At 36.5% G+C, this 18685-nt stretch overlaps 1 protein-coding gene across 1 annotated transcript in view; it reads right to left on the reverse strand.

Moving 5' to 3' along the window:
* Nucleotides 1-13113: 13113 nt before the first annotated feature.
* The window catches only part of PAPSS1 (3'-phosphoadenosine 5'-phosphosulfate synthase 1), a 40164-nt gene continuing 34592 nt past the window's right edge, over nucleotides 13114-18685 (reverse strand). Inside the window, exon 12 of the mRNA XM_058838672.1 lies at nucleotides 13114-14143. Within this exon, the coding sequence (XP_058694655.1) occupies nucleotides 14005-14143 (139 nt within the window). The 3' untranslated portion in view covers nucleotides 13114-14004. The remainder of the gene's footprint in view (nucleotides 14144-18685) is intronic.

Below are 18685 nucleotides of genomic sequence, written 5' to 3' on the forward strand. Positions count from 1 at the left end.
TTTTATTACATAACAATAGAACAGGATTTTTATTGGGGTTTTTTTGTATGCACAAGTGCATATATTCATTAGTTTTCCTTCATATCAGTCTCCCATTTCCTCCTTTACTACTGCTTCCAGGTATAAAACATTTCTAGTTATATAGCCAACATAATCTCTAGCATAGGAGAAAAGGACAATCCAGCCCTATGAAATCTTGAGCATTCATTTGATCTGCAGCTTAATTTAAAAACCAGACATGGAGAAAACCCTTGTATCATCTAATAATTTCTTCAAAATTTTCCATTTCTAAGCATGGGACAAAGTTATACCTACTCAAAAGGTCAATTATGGAATCATCAGATCCTTAAGGTTGGAAAATATGTCCAAGATCATCAAGTCCAACTTTTGACTGAACACCACCATGACAACCAAACCATAGGTCTAAGTGCCATGCCCAGTTGTTTATCAAACACTTCAAGGAATAGTGATTCCACCACTTCCCTGGGCAGCCATTCCAACACTTGACAACCCTTTCAGTGGATAAATTCCTGCAGAACTCCTCTGTGTTATAGACTAGAATTACTCTCTTTAAATGACATCAAACTGAATTATAACAAATGATTAAATGAAAGCTAACTGTAAGCATTTTCCTCACTATAGTCTCAGTGAATATCACACTAATTCAAACCAGGATTCTTCTACTCTGTGTAAAAGAGGAAAAAGTGCTAAGAGCTTTGCTTGAGGCCTTTATGAAATTCTGAACAGTACTAAAACCTAATAGTGGTGAACGTGTTTTTTTACTTTTGGCTTAGCAGGAAAGCTTTTCTTGGTGATATTATCTATTCTCTCTGTGTCATTGAACGTGCATCATGAAGTTACAAAGAACTATTGCAAACCCACATTGAGTGTTCTTCTCTGAGCTGGGATAATGCTATCTTGAATCCTAAAAATTTTCCCTTATGTGTCAAATGGTGGCTTTGCTCTTTAGCAGCCATATGAAGAGGCCTAGGAGATTTGTCAAGGTAACTTTGACAACTGAAGTGAGTAACCTCAAAGTGCTTAAAATAATATTCTGCATAACCTCTTCATGTCCAAGAAGCATTCCAATCCTGGAAAAGGTACTGTTTACCCTTCCTCACTGATTTTCATACAGCTGGTTTGCAATACTCCAAGCTTAGTTATCTACCAAGTATCTTTTTCCCAACTGTTAGCAAAGAATGACAAGATCTGAAAATTAATGTTATACTGTTTCTGCCAGAGGCTACAGCATCCACCCTCTGCACAAAATAACTAGACTAACCAACCACTTGGCTGATTAAGTAATATGGCATCCAGCTCATTTTTCCATAGCTGTATTAGCCTGCAATCCCAACAGGAATAATCAAGTGGCTTTGTCACAGAAGAAAACAGATGAATCTCCAGAGAAACATATGTTGTGGTTAAGACACTTTCTCTCTTTTCCCATCTATCTCTCTCCCTCTATCTCTCTACATGAATACACAAACACTTAAAAATACCTTGGTATTCCTTGAATGGGAACAACATTGAAAAAAAAAAATATCCCACTCAATTTTCACTTCATAAAAAAGAAAAATATTACACTCAGAGCTTTTATTGTAAGAGAAGGCCTCTTGTATTTCTCAGGATGTGATTCTTACTAAGTAACACTTAGCACTACAACTCTATAGAACTAATTCTGCAAGCCAAAAAGCATCAGGAACAAACTACCTCTTGAGCACAAATTAGGATAAAACTTGTCTAGTAACAGGATTTCACCATACTGAGTACATCTTGCTCACCCATCAGGCATCTCGTCCTGTGGAAACCGACCAGCATACCTAGTCCACTTTTCTAGTAAATGAGAAAAACATCACAACACGAAAAATTCATGCAAATGTAGTTTGAAAAATAAATTGTTTCTAAAATTGCAATGGTTAAACCACAAGTAAAACAGTTTGGTTCATGGGTGATAACTGTAATTTAGTAAGAATCCAGAGAAACCAACAAAACAAAGTCGACAGAATTTAGATTTGACAAGTTCTCCTGAGAAGCAATGAAAAGCTCTATCAAACTTCAGAAAGATTAATCTAGTCTAATATTATCCTCCCCATGCTCTGACAAAATAGAACCCTATAAAACTACATACCCTAAAAATGAAAATGCAAATTTTTTTGTTTAGGACTTACAATGAGAAAAAAATTATTAATTTAATTCCCTATTTTCTTTATGACAGAAGTACCCTAATGTCATTACACTAAATGTATGCTTCTGTCAGAAGGAAATGAAACAAAACACAAAAAAGCACACATCTGATATCTCCTTCTTCAGAAGATAAAATGGAGAGTAAAAAGGACCATGTTTCAAAAGTTCTACTCAGATAAATATGACACTTCATGGCTCTCTCCACAAAACAAAGCTTAAATAAGCCTGTAATTAAAACCTATTCAGTTCCTGCTTTTTTATTTGGGCAAAAGATCAGAGCAAATGTAAATAAGCATGTCACATATGAGCATGTCACATATGAACAGCAGGTCTGGCTGGTATTTAATTTTGAGGATGACTGATACAGTTGTGCTTATTCAGCAGAACTTTGCAAAGAGAAGATTTTTGTTCTTCTACATGTATTTACAGAGAATGTTCAATTTTACAAACTAAGACAGAAAGGGAAGTAGAAATCCCTCAGCAACCACTAAGTTTTCAACAATATTCTAATCCTCCAATTAAATCACTCTAATATACACGACAGCAAGGCTTGTTCAGCAGTGTCAGGAAAAGATCAAGTACTGACTCCTGCAGTGAAACCACAATGCACTTTCTTTGCACTTACAGAATTACTTTTCCAGAGACAAGATTCACCTCTGAACATAAGAGGGCATCTGCCAGCAATGACTGCCACAGAAAGAAAGTTCAAATAGCTTGAAAGTCTACCAAGGCAAGAACATGCTTAAACAGCTGTTCCCATAGTAGCCTGTTTTCACAGAAACCTACGTAGCATTTTGCACTTCACCCATTAAATTAATCCCAGAGCATGAATGTTAAGGGCAGATTGTTGTTAGCCCATTGGGAATGACATCTTCTAATTAGTGCAAGGTCAACAGCCCTCAGAGAAGCTCTGACAGAGCCCAGAGACAGGCTCATGTGTAATAACCATCAATGTGCAGATTAAGTTTTATTTTCTGGCTGGGTTGAAAACAGTCATGGTACCAGAGACAAAGGAAAAATCTGAAACATTAAGAAACTTAACACTTTACAAGTGCACTTTTCCGTCCTCCTACAATTTAAAAGTGTTATTAATTAAAACAAATTTAGTAGCTCTTGGATAACTGAAAATCAGTTTAAAAACAAAAAATGGTGATAGTCAGCTCTTTGAACAAACTTAAGCTTTCAGCTTTTATGCAATCAGCTCTTTAATAAAAGAAATCTGAGTAAGACCAGTATCAGTGAAAACACTAAATTTCTTTAGTATTTTGTCTGTATTGATTTGAAACTTTCTTTTCTCCTATTTCTGCACTCACTTCAGGATTGGCACATTTCTACTTGGGGAAGAGCAGGCTTCTCTGTTGCTCTTTGTCTCCAATGGAGCCTGTAAAAAAATAAAGTCTTTTTGACTATTCCCCAGGTTTTGCATCAGTACCATGGATGGTGTTAGAACAGTTCTGTGAACACTTTGCAAATGAAGAACTACTAGATACAGCTTGATTATTCATATTGGAAACAAAAAGATTTTCCTCATTACCATGATTATTTCTCATTTTACCTTGAAACACTAAGGAATCACGGCCTTAATGTCAGATCAGCAGCAAACAAGGTTTAATCTCTTTGATCTATGTTGCTCATCAACATAAGTATTAGAGAGAACAAAATATAGAACAATTAAGAGATGAGGTCAAAAGATGAAATATGTATTATTTAGAGACATTAAAAGGTAATTCAGAGCTCCTCACTTTCTTCAGTTCAACTGCTTCCATGTCACTTGGGTTTGTACTGTGTTTCCTCATTTTTAAAGAGAAACTATTCTGACTGTTGTACCAACAAAAGGAATATAACATGGCAAGAATAAGGAAACAACAAATAAATGCAGTGTTCTGCTTCCAGATCTGGCACAAGTTCTGTCAGCAAGTTTCACCCATGCATTTCCACTTGGTGCTCCACAGACAGAATCTTTTATAACTAAAGCTAGAAGCAATGGAATTAGAGCAGTCACAAGTATTGCAACTGTCTTTATTACGTGGCCACATCAAAAGAGCAGTTTCTGCCAAATACAGAAATATTCCAGGATATCTGGAGCTAAAGCTGTTCCAACCTTCAGAGCCTGTGTGAAGAAACAAAGGTTTATTTGGTTTGTCTGGGAGGGAAATACCTTTCTTTACAGTAGCTCCTGTGACACTATTTTGTATTTGTAACTTAAACAGCATTGGTAGCACACCAGTACTTGAGCTATTGCTGGATATTGTGTGCATTTGCTGTTTCTCTGCAACTAGGTTGTTGACAGGAAGCTGTGACATAAAAAGCAGCAGCAGAAGCAAAAAGAGATGGTGAATTAGGACATTTTGGTTTATACTACAGTAACTTGTTTTCAGATCCACATATATGACAAGGGAGAGGGGGAAACCACATGCCCAAAACCACAGACCACAAAAACATGCTCCAGAAATAATAAAAATAGCAAAGCTCACTGAAAAGCATGTTCAGAAAACCCAAAAATTCTAGCTGTGAGAGAGATTCAGCATCTGCCACAGTTAGGAAACAGCTGAGCCCAAAGAGAAGCAGCTCCTTGAGCCCTACAGTGATAGCTAGAGTCCAGGTAAACCCAAAGTTTGAAAGGCCAAGGCCATCAGGTCCAAGATCAATAATCTCAAAGCAGCCAAAATTAAGGCACAACCACATGGCGGACAATGCTTGCTTTTTTAAAGAGAAAGCCAAATAGAAGAACATTAATACTCTACATGATTTCTTCTTACACAGACACAACATATTGTGTAGGCAAGACTATTCTAGATAAACATTCTACCAGACAAATAGTGCTATTTGCTTTGGCTCGAACTCAATAGGTAGTGCACAAGACATCCAATTCCAGAATTCAGGGTCTCAGTTCCTCTTCACAAACATGCTAACCTCTCAAATACTGCCTACTTAACTCATAATATTTATTTTTTAATTCTTGTTTCTTTGAATGCATCTGTACTTTTCAGTTTTACATAGACAGAATTAATGAAAACTCATTAACTGTTCTTGTAGAGCAATGGTTTTAAGCTTGTGAGCTGCACTTCCCAGAAAAGCTCACAGACTACCATTAAAAGATGACAGGCTGAATAATGTTTACTAAAACAAACAAACCCCCCCAAAATAAAACCCAAAACCACATCTGTAATAGTCAGAAAACAAAACAATCAAAAAAATACTGCATGTTCCTTTTATATTGACCCTGACCAAAAGCGGAAACTCCATTGTCAGAGAACACTCTCCAGTTCTTTCTCTTAGTTTGCACAGCTGACTGATGAAACTGTAAACTGCATGAGTTCCCTTCTAAATTGCAATTCTTCCCTTGGAACAACTGAGCTGAGAAAATTTTCAGCCTGAAACAATGATAGTAACCTGTGAGAAAAGGAAGAAAAAGATTCAAGAGGAGAATGTACACTGTTAGAATATTGTGTGAATGTACGGTGTTTCGTTAAAACTGCACGCGGAGATGGAGCAGACATTGAAAATTCCACAGGAATCATGAAATGCATAATAAATTCATACTGCAAAAAATCCTCTTCGATGTTGGAATTCTTGACTTTAGTGGTAGTCTCCCTGGGGAGTATACACAGTCACAAAACTCTGGATTTTAGTGGGCAGACCTTCCTTAATTTGTACTGATCATTTTGTAAGCTGCATTTTTGTCTTTATTTGTCTTGTTAAGATAAGTCTGTTTCTTTGGAAAACCCAAGTGTGTCACATTTTTTAAAAATAGTGGCTTTTTCCTTTTCTGTCAAAATAAAAGCTCCAGCATTCTGTCGCAGACTGAGAGAGAAGCTCAGGAGGCTCTCAATAGAGTCAGATTCATTTTTTCACAGGCAGAATGATCTTTCTTCAAATTCACACTGATGAACGTCAAACATGTCTTCCATATTTAAAGTGAGAAAGTCAACGTGGAAAAGAACCTACTTCCTTAGCACTAGCTTCAAGGTCCACAGACATGTAGGATAACAATCAAACCAAGAGTGCAGAGAGAGGCTGAATATTCTTTTATTGTTATGTAGGAAAACCTCAAATGAGGAATTATTGCATATAGGTGAAAAAAGTAAATTATTTATGTCTAAATGAAAACATGAATTTTCTTGTTTGAAACTGTTTAGTGCAGGGTTGGTCTAGATTGACCAGGATTTGCAGTTCTTTTCCAATTCTCATTCAGCAAGTTTACAAACTGAAGACAATGCAAATGGTTGAATAAGAGAGAAAACACATTGATCCCCTGTCAAGGGGGGACACTTGCATAAATCAGGACTTTCATGTTTGATTTTTCAAGCACATTAAAAAATTGCACATGTTTTAGGCAGAACATGCTGAACCTTAATTGTTTTTATAGAAAAGGCACAATGTTCTTTTGAAGTTGTGCTGGTTGCTCTCACTCCACCAGCAGGGAGGTTGGGGGCAGACTCAGCCAGGACAGCTGACCCCAAAAGGAACATCCCACACCGTATGCCAGCATGCTTAGCATAAAAATCTGGGGAACGAAAAAAGAATGAGGTTTACAAATCACAGTGATTTTTTCCCCAAGAACCTATTACACAGGATGGATTCCTGCTTTCCTGGGGATGGCTGAACACCTGCCTGCCCATAAGCAGCAGTGAATGAAATCCTCATTTTCTTTGCGTGTGTGTGTGGCTTTTGCTTTACCTATTAAACTGTCTTTATCTCAACACATGAATTTTCTCACTTTTACCCTTCTGATTCTCTCCCCCATCCGGACATGGGGGGAGTGAGTGAGCAGCTGTGTGGGGCTTAGTTGCCAGCTGGGGTTAAACCACATATTACAAGATGTGGGTTTTTATTGTCAGTGCTTGAATACGGTTATCCTGGAATTCTACACCACCAAATCAACATCTTTAAATACATTTTTCTCTTGCCTATAAAGTATTTGACAAGAAATCCTCACAAAACAAATGAATCCCTGAACCAAAGGCTAATATGAAAAAGGAAAGGATTAGAGTTGTTTTAATAGTTGATGAAAATTCATCAATCTCTATATGAGACTGATGTTTAGAAGCCAACTTCTTTGTACAGAAGGGAAAATGATCAAACTATAATAAGAAAAATAGCCAAGAATATTTATAAAGAAAAACTTTAAAACTTAAATGTTCTTTGTAAATCTATTTCATGGTAGAGGTCAGAAGTGCTCATGTATTTAAAAATACTCACAGCAAATCAGAAAAACTACAAAGAATCACTGCTATTCTGAACGTCTCTAACTACCAAGTAAGGAATACACATTTTCTGTTTTCAGAAAGGAGTATTTTTCCTTGAAGAAATTGGGAACAAAGGAGTTATAAATAACTGTCTCTAATGAAGAAGTGTCAATAATAGTTAGCATTTTGCACTGTACTTATGATGTTGGCTCTGATGGTATGTTTATTGCTCTGCTGTCACATAGTATGATAGGAAATTTTTGCTCATCTAACTACAACACTGTATCTTTCAGACAGTTTATATTTAAACTAGGATGCAGTAATAACACTAAACTTTTTCCTAGTGGAAAGTTAAACATGAACTTGTCTCATAATTGTCTTCATTGTCTGGAAACAATTGAATCAAATCATTAAAATATTGTTTTTCACAGGTCGTAGATGAACTATAAACAAGGCAGAACTCAATAACACATGAGCAATCCTGCAAATAACCTTCCATTGACTAATCAACTACAATTTTCCATTATACAGCAGGCAGCCCATTTGAACCCAATCTTTAAGGGTAAAGGAGTTTCTTCTGCTTCAACTTAAGCCTTTGAGAAAGCTGTCAATGAAATCAAATTAAGAAAACAAAAGCCTAAATAATTTCTCATTCTCTAAGGAGTACTGTTGAAATCAGAGAAATGTTTCCATGTTAAAAGTAGGTTTGTCCTGAAAAAGCTGTTATGTTTTATAATAAATAAAATGTATTGACCATGTTCAGGGAACATTAACACATGGATACTGGTGTCTCTCACCTGTCTCATTGCAATTGTTGCAATAAACTTTACTATCAATCTTTAGAAAAATACTTGATTTGGACCACAACAATTCAGGCACAAGTCATCTGGGTAGAAAGCCTGGAGATCTGCAGGTGCTCAGCAAAATATAAAAACTGACAGCTTGGACTGAAAGGTTTGGGGTTTTTTTACATGCACCATAATCACTGTTACAAGACGAAAATAAATGGATATTGCCAAAATATTTGTATTCTTCTCATATGTTGAAATTTAGAGGGATGAACATAGGACTCCATGGAAAAACCAGCTTTGCTAGCAGAGGATAAAAGCAAGATTTGGGCACTATTTCCAGCCCACTAAAGTTTATACTGTAACTGGTATTTTTTCCACATTTTATACGTAGACAGTTATCAATCTTCAAAGCATTGTGTAGATGGATTTTAACATGAAGGTCGGGTGACTACTCTTATACTGGATCCAAGGCTACTTGAGTTTTATGGCATATAAAAATCTCTGTACTCTCTGTTTAAAGTTGGAATCACTAACAGTCCAGATGTAGATTTAAAGCTGTGTTTTCTAGTTTTCAGTGTAGTTGTCTTTCCCCCTCAACTTCAAAATTATATCAAGATGAGGTTTCTAGGGCAAACAGTTCTGGAAATACTGAATGCATGATTCTGGCTCATGAGCATGTATAACCTCCATAGAGAAGAAAAAAGTGATTTTAATAAAGACTAAATAATGAAAAGGGATACAGGTAAAAAAAAATAATTCCACAAGAATAGACACAAGGCTTGCAGAAGAAACAAAGAAACCCCTTCAATGGACACTTCAAAATCCTAGTAAAAATCCAGCTATATTCATAATCAAAGTTTTTTGTGAATGAAAAAGCTAATTTAAAAGAGGTACTGGTATTCCAGCCCTCAGGCTTTCTTCAAAGTCAAAAAAACACAAATGAGCAGAAGAAACCTCTGCACAGTCACCCTTAAAATCACGTTTGCCTGGCACTTGTTTGGCTGCTGTCAAGGAACTCTTATATCCATCAAATTGGCCATTGAAGGCTTTAAATTTCCCCTTAGCAGCCTATCTTCTCAGCTCCATCTGTAAAAAACCAGGCATGGGGAGGGGAGGAAAAAAAAAATGGAAGCAGAGTCACTCTTCTCTTTAGTAGCACTTAAATCAAGAATTTTTGATTTAAATCAAGAAGCTTCAAAGACCAATTCAAAAAGATGAACAAAATACTTATTCTGAGAAATCAGTTGCTTGCCTTTAATTTGGCCAACTCATTCCAGGCTAAAGTCCCTGGCTTTTTACAGGTGATGGTGAAGGGATTCTAGGTCAGGATTGAGTAGAATATCATCTATACATGTTTTTTACAAACATTCTAACACCACAGTAAATCTCATTCCTACAGACATGCATGCAAAGTTAGATGAAGATCCAGTTTCCATCTTTTTTTTTTTTTTTCCCTATCAATTCTCCCATATTAAGTGAAGGATTAGTTTTACCTTTCCCTATCTTTGGAGAGATGGTATCACAGATGAAGTAACAGATCTTCTGACTCACAGGGAAGCAGAGATGAGAGGGTTTTTTCCTGTTTTCCTACAGTCCCTAGTATGATAACTTTGGTTCGTGACTAGAGATAAAAGGAATGCTGAAAGTCACACACACACACACACACTTGTTAAAGCTGTCAACATTTACAGGGAAGGGGTTCAGTATGCTGGTTAGCACCTTTAAACTGTTGGGAAGGGAAAATAATCTAGACTACACCATTAATATTTGTTTAGGATGCTCAAAGTAACTTTTTCTAGTATGGAAAGACAGTAAGTTTAATGCTTTGAATGAGCCACTTATGAAACTTCTTTAAATTAAGGGAATATGAAATGCAAGAGAGATTCAAATTCAGGCACATTACAATATTGGCTACATAGATCATGTTTGCCTTGTCTATTTCCACAACCACTATGCCAGGACAGACTCATTTCCTTCCCTTCCTGATTTCTATTGCATTGTTTCAGATGTAGAAGATTGACTGCCTCCAACCTGCATCTGAAAAACAACCTAGTCTGCATTTTTCATTTTGCATCTCTGATGCACTACTGAGTTGCTAATGTTCAGATTCCCTATGGAAGGAAAAAAATCAGAGAGAAGTCAGCATCCTCAGCATTTATCTACTATTTTTACATCACAACCTGTAGATCTTTATGTGAAAAGTTACCCTGAATATTCATGTTCATAAAAAAAAAGTCATAAAAGAACTTGCAAGGAAGAAAATGAATTCTCAATCATGAGGTCCTTCAGAAAAAGTTTCCATTTTCTTAAGTTGCTCATGGGAACTGCAGGAATTATTTCACCTAGGAGATGTAGTAATTTTGTACCATTTATTTAACCCTAAGGATTAGGATAATCTCAACCTACCTTGTTCATCTTGTAATTTGAAAAGCTGACTGTGTTTGTATCACCCACGCAGATCAAGTGTGTTACTACTTTCATAGATCATATGCCCAATACATCAGAATGATCCTCTGGAAGAGAATAATCATCTTGAGACTGTACAAAAAGTACAGGATAATTGCCATAAAATATCCTGTACAACAGTACTAGGCGAAGAACTATTTATAATCTAAATCTATGTAGTGGCAGAAAATAGGAGGCAGGGGGAACACTTTTTGACATTTCTGATCTTAATGAGAAAAGTAAAACTTCTCTTGACTGTTAAATAACCTTTAGAATGATGACATGCTTGGGAGCTTGATTTTGCTCTTTGTAACAACACACCTATACAACTGCTTAGACTCATGATTCCTGTACAGACCAGTATGTTCCCCTGAAAACTCAGCTTATGAGCTTGTTGACATAGTTTCTAAAAACTTTGCCAGGACAGTGACTGTAAACATAGATATGTATACATTCTTTCTGTTACACGTCTTGTGATGGACATCTCTCATGGCCAGTGCAGTTGGGAAGGTGTTATCCTGACTATCCAGTCTCTGGCTGTGGTCAGAAACCTATAAATCCTGGGAGAAGAAATAAAGTACTCTTTTTCCTTCATCATATCTTGAGCTGCATCCGTGTGACTTATTTCATGTCCAACAGTGACACCAGTATTTTTCCAGTTAAAAAATAAAAGATTGTTTTAGGAAATGAAGAAGCGAGACAAAGTAGCTTTTTATTTTTCCAGCTGCAAAGTTAGGTCCTGCTTACATTGATCAAATGTAATCCTATCAAATGTAATCCTGAGCATAGGTCCCTATCTCCATATGAGATCACATAGTGATCCACGGATCCCATTACTTCTGTTGCATGACATGTCCTGAGGTCATTGCTCTTTGGTGCCAGAGCAGCTGTGGGAAGGCACGTGTTTGGTGCAACAACCCTCACCTCATTAGTCCTGCTGCTGCCTTCTGGAGGACACACAACTGCTGTCTCTGAAGCACCTCAAATGCCACGGCACCCTTAATGAAATTATTCCTACTGTTGAAAACAGAATGCTAGGACTTGTCAACTGATAATGCTATCCACTGAGAGAAGGCAGGGAAAAGCTAGAGAGACAGTGGCAAAAAGAATATTTTTTGGTATGGTAGCTCTTTCTTGTATGTATGGCTTCCTTCTTAAAGAAGGCAGCTGCAGTCAGGAGGAAATATTTGAACTCTACGGTGAAAACTCATACAGTTCAGGAAAATGTTGTGTAGAACAAGTCCTGCCTACAAATTGATCAGATGCTTCTGTTCCCCATTAGCATTATGCTGGGAATGCTGTGGCTTTAAGTTCATAAAAGCCTGTAGCTTCTTTAATACAGAGCCCTGCAAGAAATGCTTTGCAGAAGCACTATAACAACAACATGGGTTACATCAAGAAAACTAGACCTGCTTGTTATTACTGTATTAATTTGCTTGAAGGCATTCCTGCTTCTAAATTAATGTCACAGGATGATTCAAATTCACGTTCATCACTCCCAGTTATTTTCCAGGCTTCATATAGCATTTTAAAAACATTAAATTCTGTAGGCATGCACCTGTGTTTGCTATTCTATCAAAATATTATCTTTCATCACAGCTAGCAAAAGAATCAAACCTGACGACAAAGAGTTCAAACTACAACTTCCAACAACAAACCACATTTAGCAGCTGCCAACTCTAGTTCACCTTCATGATTAAACTTGAAGTTTTGCAGGAACAGCTGCACATAGATGAATGGACTCCTTCTTCTGGATTTTCTACATCCTAAATATTGATACAATCTAAAAAGAAAGTCAAGTTTGAAGAAAATCCGTTTAGTGATTCTGAAGAAATGAGCTTGACACCACTAAAACACAGCCTCAAGTAATTGTTACGGTTTTCTAATAAACAAGCCTCTTATTTTTTCCCCAATTCCACCTTAGTGTCTATCAGGGGAAAGAATTCCACTAGAAGATACATTCTACATCTCTTCAGAGCCAGGAAGAAAAGAGGAGGTCAGAAGAATTTGTCTTAAATGCTACTGTGAACGAGTAAACAAAGACTGCAAGTAGCATTCATCCCATTCATTACACTGATCCCCTCATCACAACCTTCCTGGCATCCAAAAAATCCAGATGAAGACATGCTTCATGCAGTATCAACATTCTAACAAAAATTCTGAGCTGGTTCTTCCTACATACACTGTTTAATAAGAAAAAAAGCAAGTTTCTGTGGCAAGGATATGAGGTAGTTTCTAGCTACAAGAGGTTATGACTATTCCACTGATTACCTGCAAATCCACTGATTACCTTGAAAAGACACCGAGAGGTCAGTGTTACTTTACAGTTGAATAAATGTTTTACTTTTCATTTCTTATGTTTATTCATGATTTTTGAAGAATCCTAAAAGAATATGTGCTTTGTCTTTAAAGGAAGCAAAGCTGACTCACAAGACTACTCTTTGGAGACCCTGAAAAATAGACAGAAAATTAATATCTGAACTAAGCATTTTTACCACAGGAAATGCCAAAATCTAAGCATTTTCTTTATTTTTCTTGCAATAATTAAACATGAAATTAAGTTTGGGCTATCATGCTTTTAAAAAAGTTGTAGTAGGCTGATTAAGTACATCTGGAATCAAAAACCAGCAAGTTACATCAAATGAAATTAAACATACCCTACTATGGCAGCAAGTATATACAACAGCAATATGAATTTGTTAACAATTCAAAGTGAAGAGTAGGTATTTTCTTTTATTCGTTACTTAGCCATCTTTACAGGTCCACAGCAGAAGAGAATCACCATACAACTCAATAAACTCCAAAATTAAACAAAGAAAGCAAAATTTTAATTATGCTACATAAAAAAAAAAAAAACTTCTGCTTTTTGATTACATGTAGAGAGAAATAAATTTTAAGTGCTTCTGGAGATGATAATGATGAGATAAAGATGAAGATACTTTTACAGATGATTTTAAACATTCTTTACTTTTTTGATTTATAGATAATCCATCCATAGTTAAGGGATTAACTGTTACATTTTCTCCTACAAACTACTAAAACCAGACACTACCCAGCAGCTTAAATAACATATGAAAAAGCTGCATCTATTTAACAGCTGCAGAACTCAGGACAGAGGCAATAAAATATAAAAAATTACAAGAGTTAAAAATCCTACTGCAAGAATATTAACTGTAATAAAAGAGAAGACATTAAAACCAGCAGCTAGTTAGGTGCCAGGACATAATAGAACCCATAAGGGCAGGCAAAGAATGATGCTAAGTTAGGAAGAAAGAGTCTGTTTTCAGAGAACTTCCTGACAGACACCACAACAAAGCAACATGAATGGTGACTGTGTGGTCCCTTTCTCGTAAATAAATCAGGCGTCAAAGGTTGATCTGCAGTTAATAAGAGGCCTAAGCCTTCTCCAAGGATTTGTAGTATTCTGTCAGCACAGTCCAAGCCTTCGGAGCCATGAAGCCTTCCGGCGGGTTTTGTCCTTCTCGAGCCAGCTTACGCATGCGGGTCCCCGATATAAAATCAAAGTCTTCATGGCTGACAGAGTAGGGGTGGAGGAAAAGAGGGAGAAAGAAGAACACATTTTAAAAGCAGGCAAAGTTGCTCGTATTCCTTCTACTTTCTTGATACTTCATACATTATGTTTTTTCTTCGGAGTATAATGCTGTATAGCAGCTGTCATTTCAAGGCCACCAATGCCAATTAATTTCAAGAATATACATCCTCTACAATATTCAGCTTTGGTAACTCCTGAGGTTTTAGCAGCATGGTGCAACTGAACCCCAGTGGACTGAATTCAGTCTGTGCTTCCATTGAGCGTGGCTTGTTGTCTGTGAGGAAACAAACTCCTGTTGAAGGAGAACCTACTCTCTGAGCCCTCTGCCAAGGCAACAGCAGCCATCCTGATTTACACCTTGCCTTGTCAGGGCAGGATACCAGCTTGATGAGCTGGCTGAATGTTCCCATGCTGGTTCAAGGTCATTTCAGTGCAACTAGACAATGTGCAAAAAAAAAAAATTTTACAACACCTTAGTGAGGGACTGTTTGGAGAACAGAGAAAGTAAAAGCCTCAGAACCTAGAGGCAAGCTTCACAGCTGTGCCATTGCAAGACACTGAGCACACGTATACATATTTATGCATAACAATATTGTGGCACATGCAGTTCAAATTAAAGAGATAAGCAATGGAATAATAAAAATACCTTCCCCTAAAGATGTTTTTTACCTTAAAAAGCAAAATTCATTTTTGCATTTGGACAAATGCAAAACTGAACACAGATCAGGATTGTATACCATAGTTAACATAAGAATCTAAATGGTTATTAACTTCTCAGGTATTTGGTCATAAGCAACAAAAGCTCCACAAATTTAATTACTCCTCACAGGACTGAAACAGTAAAAGCAAGACAAGAATGCCAGAGTTCTATCAAAAGCTTCAAGGGATAAAATTGTGTATTTCTAAATCAAATATGCAATTTTACTTATGCCATTCGCTCAATTTGCAACATATATGTAGTACTCATTCTTTACTTGTCTGTTTGAAATAAAAACCAAGTATTGATCTCAGATGCACATGCCTTAGAAACAGGAGCCAAGGGTGCACATCAGAGGGCAGAACTTGGCTCTAAGTGCTGGTCTCTGCTCAGCAGGGTATGGAAGTGAGCAAGATGCAGAAAGCATTCCACAGTTCCCTTTCACAACAACTCTAAACCCATAACTTTTTGATTTGGACTGTATACATTTACACACCAGCACTGTCATACATCCTCTTTTCTTGTTGCTCTAAATTTGGGACTGTGGGTTCCTGAAGTGTCACAAGGCAAAAAAAAACCCTACTGTGCTTTAGTCCTGCAAAATATAAATTACATAAAAATTAAAATTTAAACTTGATGTAGCTCCATCCATGGGAGAAAAACATTGGCACTGCTATTTATAACATCTGAAATTTTATTCCTTAGCAGAGAGATATCTGCTGTTCACTAACACTGTCTGAAAGTAACTTGAGTTCTTTGCAAAGAACTATTTATATAAAATATATGTGGGGAAGTGATAAATCTGGTTAATTTTGTCAAAAAAAATACCAAGTCTTCAGATGATCAGGAAGAGAAGAATAGAGCAAGTACTATGAAGCTTCTCCACACAAAATGTGGAGAAAACACAAAAATTTGTTTTCTCCACACAAAAGCTGGAGCATTAAAAAAAAAAAGTGCTTTATTCCCCTGTTTCTTAAGTTTTCAGAAAAGCACTCAATTTTGTCCCATACTCGACAAGTGAAATAATGCTACTAAACCACTACACTGAGATATGTCATAGAAGTTTGCTTCAATAACACATACAACTCCTTTAGCTGCTTCTTATCCCTAGTTGCACAAAAAGCAGGTAAGAAGCAGATACCAGGAAAGAGGGGAACACAAAGTTAAGAAGATCTACAGAAATTATAAAAAAATGAAAGAAATAAAAGTGAGTGAGCACAATTTCAGAAACATAGTACATTAAGCATCTCATAATATTTCTAGAAATAGTTCCAAAATACTATTAAAAATTACATAAGTACTAATGATTTCCTCTAGTTATCCCAAAAGTCTATTTTGAAAGGGATTTTCTTTGTAAAAAAAAAAAATACTTGAATTAGTAATCTCTAAAGTGACTCAAATGGAACCTTGGCAATATATACACAAGACAGTATTTTTTTTCTTTTTAAAAATTACTGCACTTACAAATTTCATTCAAATCTCAGAAACTGAGATTCCTACTAAGGAGAAAAACCTTATCGATACTGTGACCACTGTAGTGTGATGTGACCCAAAAGCATTTTGAAATAAAACATATAGTATAAGTAATTTGCTTTAGTAGAAGGAGATAGTAAAATGAGTCACCAAGTAATTTCGTTTGGAGTGAATTTTGAGGACATTAAGAGTTACTGTAGGTAAGGTGGATTTGAGTGGAACATGAGAGGGGGAAACGTTTGACCATTAAAGATGCTATAAAATTTAAATGCCAAAGCCATTCAAATTCCATTCTTGCCAGATTTGAAATGACCCTCAATGAAACTTAATACAAACCTTTCCTGAGTATGGCATTTAAGTCCCTTTGAAAATTTTACTCAGTAGCTGCTGGAATCAGCTTTCTTTTAGCCAGATGCTACTAAATACTTTGTAACATTGACTTGACCTTTTACTGCCAATTGAGTTTGACTGGTACTGACACAATACTTTGTGCCACTGCAATTAAAAGCATTCTCCAAAAAGAAACAGGAAAAGAAGGCAGAAATAAAACCACAACAAAAATCTGTCAACAGAAAAACAGTTCTGAAACATTTCACATTGAGGACTGGTATTTGATCTGTGGCATAGCATCCTAGAACTCTACTACACTCACAGTGTGGGAAAAAAACCGTATCAACACACACTGTGAAATCTTCTTACTTATGGAGGACAGGGATTTCAGAGACCTTACAGTTCCTGTGACAAAACAAGGACATCATTAGTTTGTAAGTAGGAAGTGACTGCCACAGGCCTACAAGAAACCTCCTGTGCTGTACCTCTGAGGAGTCAATACAGTGCATTAATACAGTAACTGAAGAGCATATTTTTTTCTGCTTCTGCATTATTCCCTACAAATTTAATCTAAGTACAGACCACATTACATAGTAGATTCTTCATCTGGGAGCACTAAAGATCAGTCAATCTTGGGAACCCTGACCTCCTCTTAGGCATTTAGCACTGTGCAAATGATCTTCTAGAAATTCCCATTCTATGTGGAGGGCAATGTCTGGTTCTCTCAGGGTCTTAAAGAATTACTCTCAAATACAAGACTCATGATAAAAGTACAGACCATTCATTCATTGTTTTGCTCTTTTTTATTATTATTTTGGGGTTTTTTAGGCAAACAGAACAATAGGGAAATAAAACAATAACATGAGTTATTCACCCTGGTCTATCTTCAAAACAACTGTGATGTTCTACCCAGCTAGTAGACTTCAGACCAATTTCTGGGACAATTTACAGCCTCCTAATCTGAGGTCCAATTCTAACCTTAAACCCCTTTTAGAAGGACTTCCTCTGAATTTAAACTTGCCTTTGCAACATCAAGTCATGACTTACACCACAACTCCTACAGGAAGTTTACATTATGCCTTGGGAGTTAATGTCCCATGATGCTGAATGAACCAGCTAGTACCAGCAAGGTTCAAATCCCAACAAGCCAGGAACAAACTCTTTGTGAAATTAGAACACAATATTGTGATTAATATCAACATATGCAAAGCAAATCCTTTCCTAATTCCTTTCTGACTGGCAGGAGGGTTTAAGTCTCCTGGCTGGATGTAGTGTTTCAGTGTATCCTACATTATGTAGCAATGGTAACTGAAAAACCATACTTCACATAACTAAATTAAGGAGAACAGTCAACTGTGCTTATCTCAGCCTCTTACCATCACTTTAAAAAACAGATTTGAGAACAGTATGTACTTAGTTGGAGCAGATCTCCTATGATTTGATAGTATTAAAGCAGTAATGGCAACCATATTAAAGGTCATGGGAAAAAAAAACACATAAAGCTAAAATCTCTCTTCTTCACAGATACCCATGCTTCATTCAAATTTTATAGACAGTGTGAACAATCTGCTCCAGTCACCTTACTTATGGGTTTCTTTTAGCCAAAATGTTCTCTTTGGTTTTCTTTCAGGGAAAAAAAAAAAAAAAAAAGAAAGAAATTTAATTCCAGACACTGTTGTGGCTTTTTTAATTGCCAGACTAATTTCCTTTTTTAATTGAGTTTTTTCTCAGCAGCAGTCTGTGGCTGCATTTTATAGGACTGATCTTCCATAAAGAATTGGGAATCTCTGCTCACAAAACCAGCTTCTATTATTAAGCCACCAATCCCAAATTACACTTGTCTGTGGTAACTGTTTGTGAGGCTTTTTTGGCTGAAGAAACACACTAATTGATTTTCTGAAGGAATTTCAGCATTGGGTAAGCTTTTTTGGGGGGAGGTGGGTGAGTAGTGGTGTTATTTGTTGGTTTGGTGGTTCTTTGGTTGTTTTCTTTATATTTCATTCTACCAGTCATTTACAGGTCA

The sequence above is a fragment of the Poecile atricapillus genome, chromosome 4, assembly GCF_030490865.1.
Source record: "Poecile atricapillus isolate bPoeAtr1 chromosome 4, bPoeAtr1.hap1, whole genome shotgun sequence".
Taxonomy (NCBI): domain Eukaryota; kingdom Metazoa; phylum Chordata; class Aves; order Passeriformes; family Paridae; genus Poecile; species Poecile atricapillus.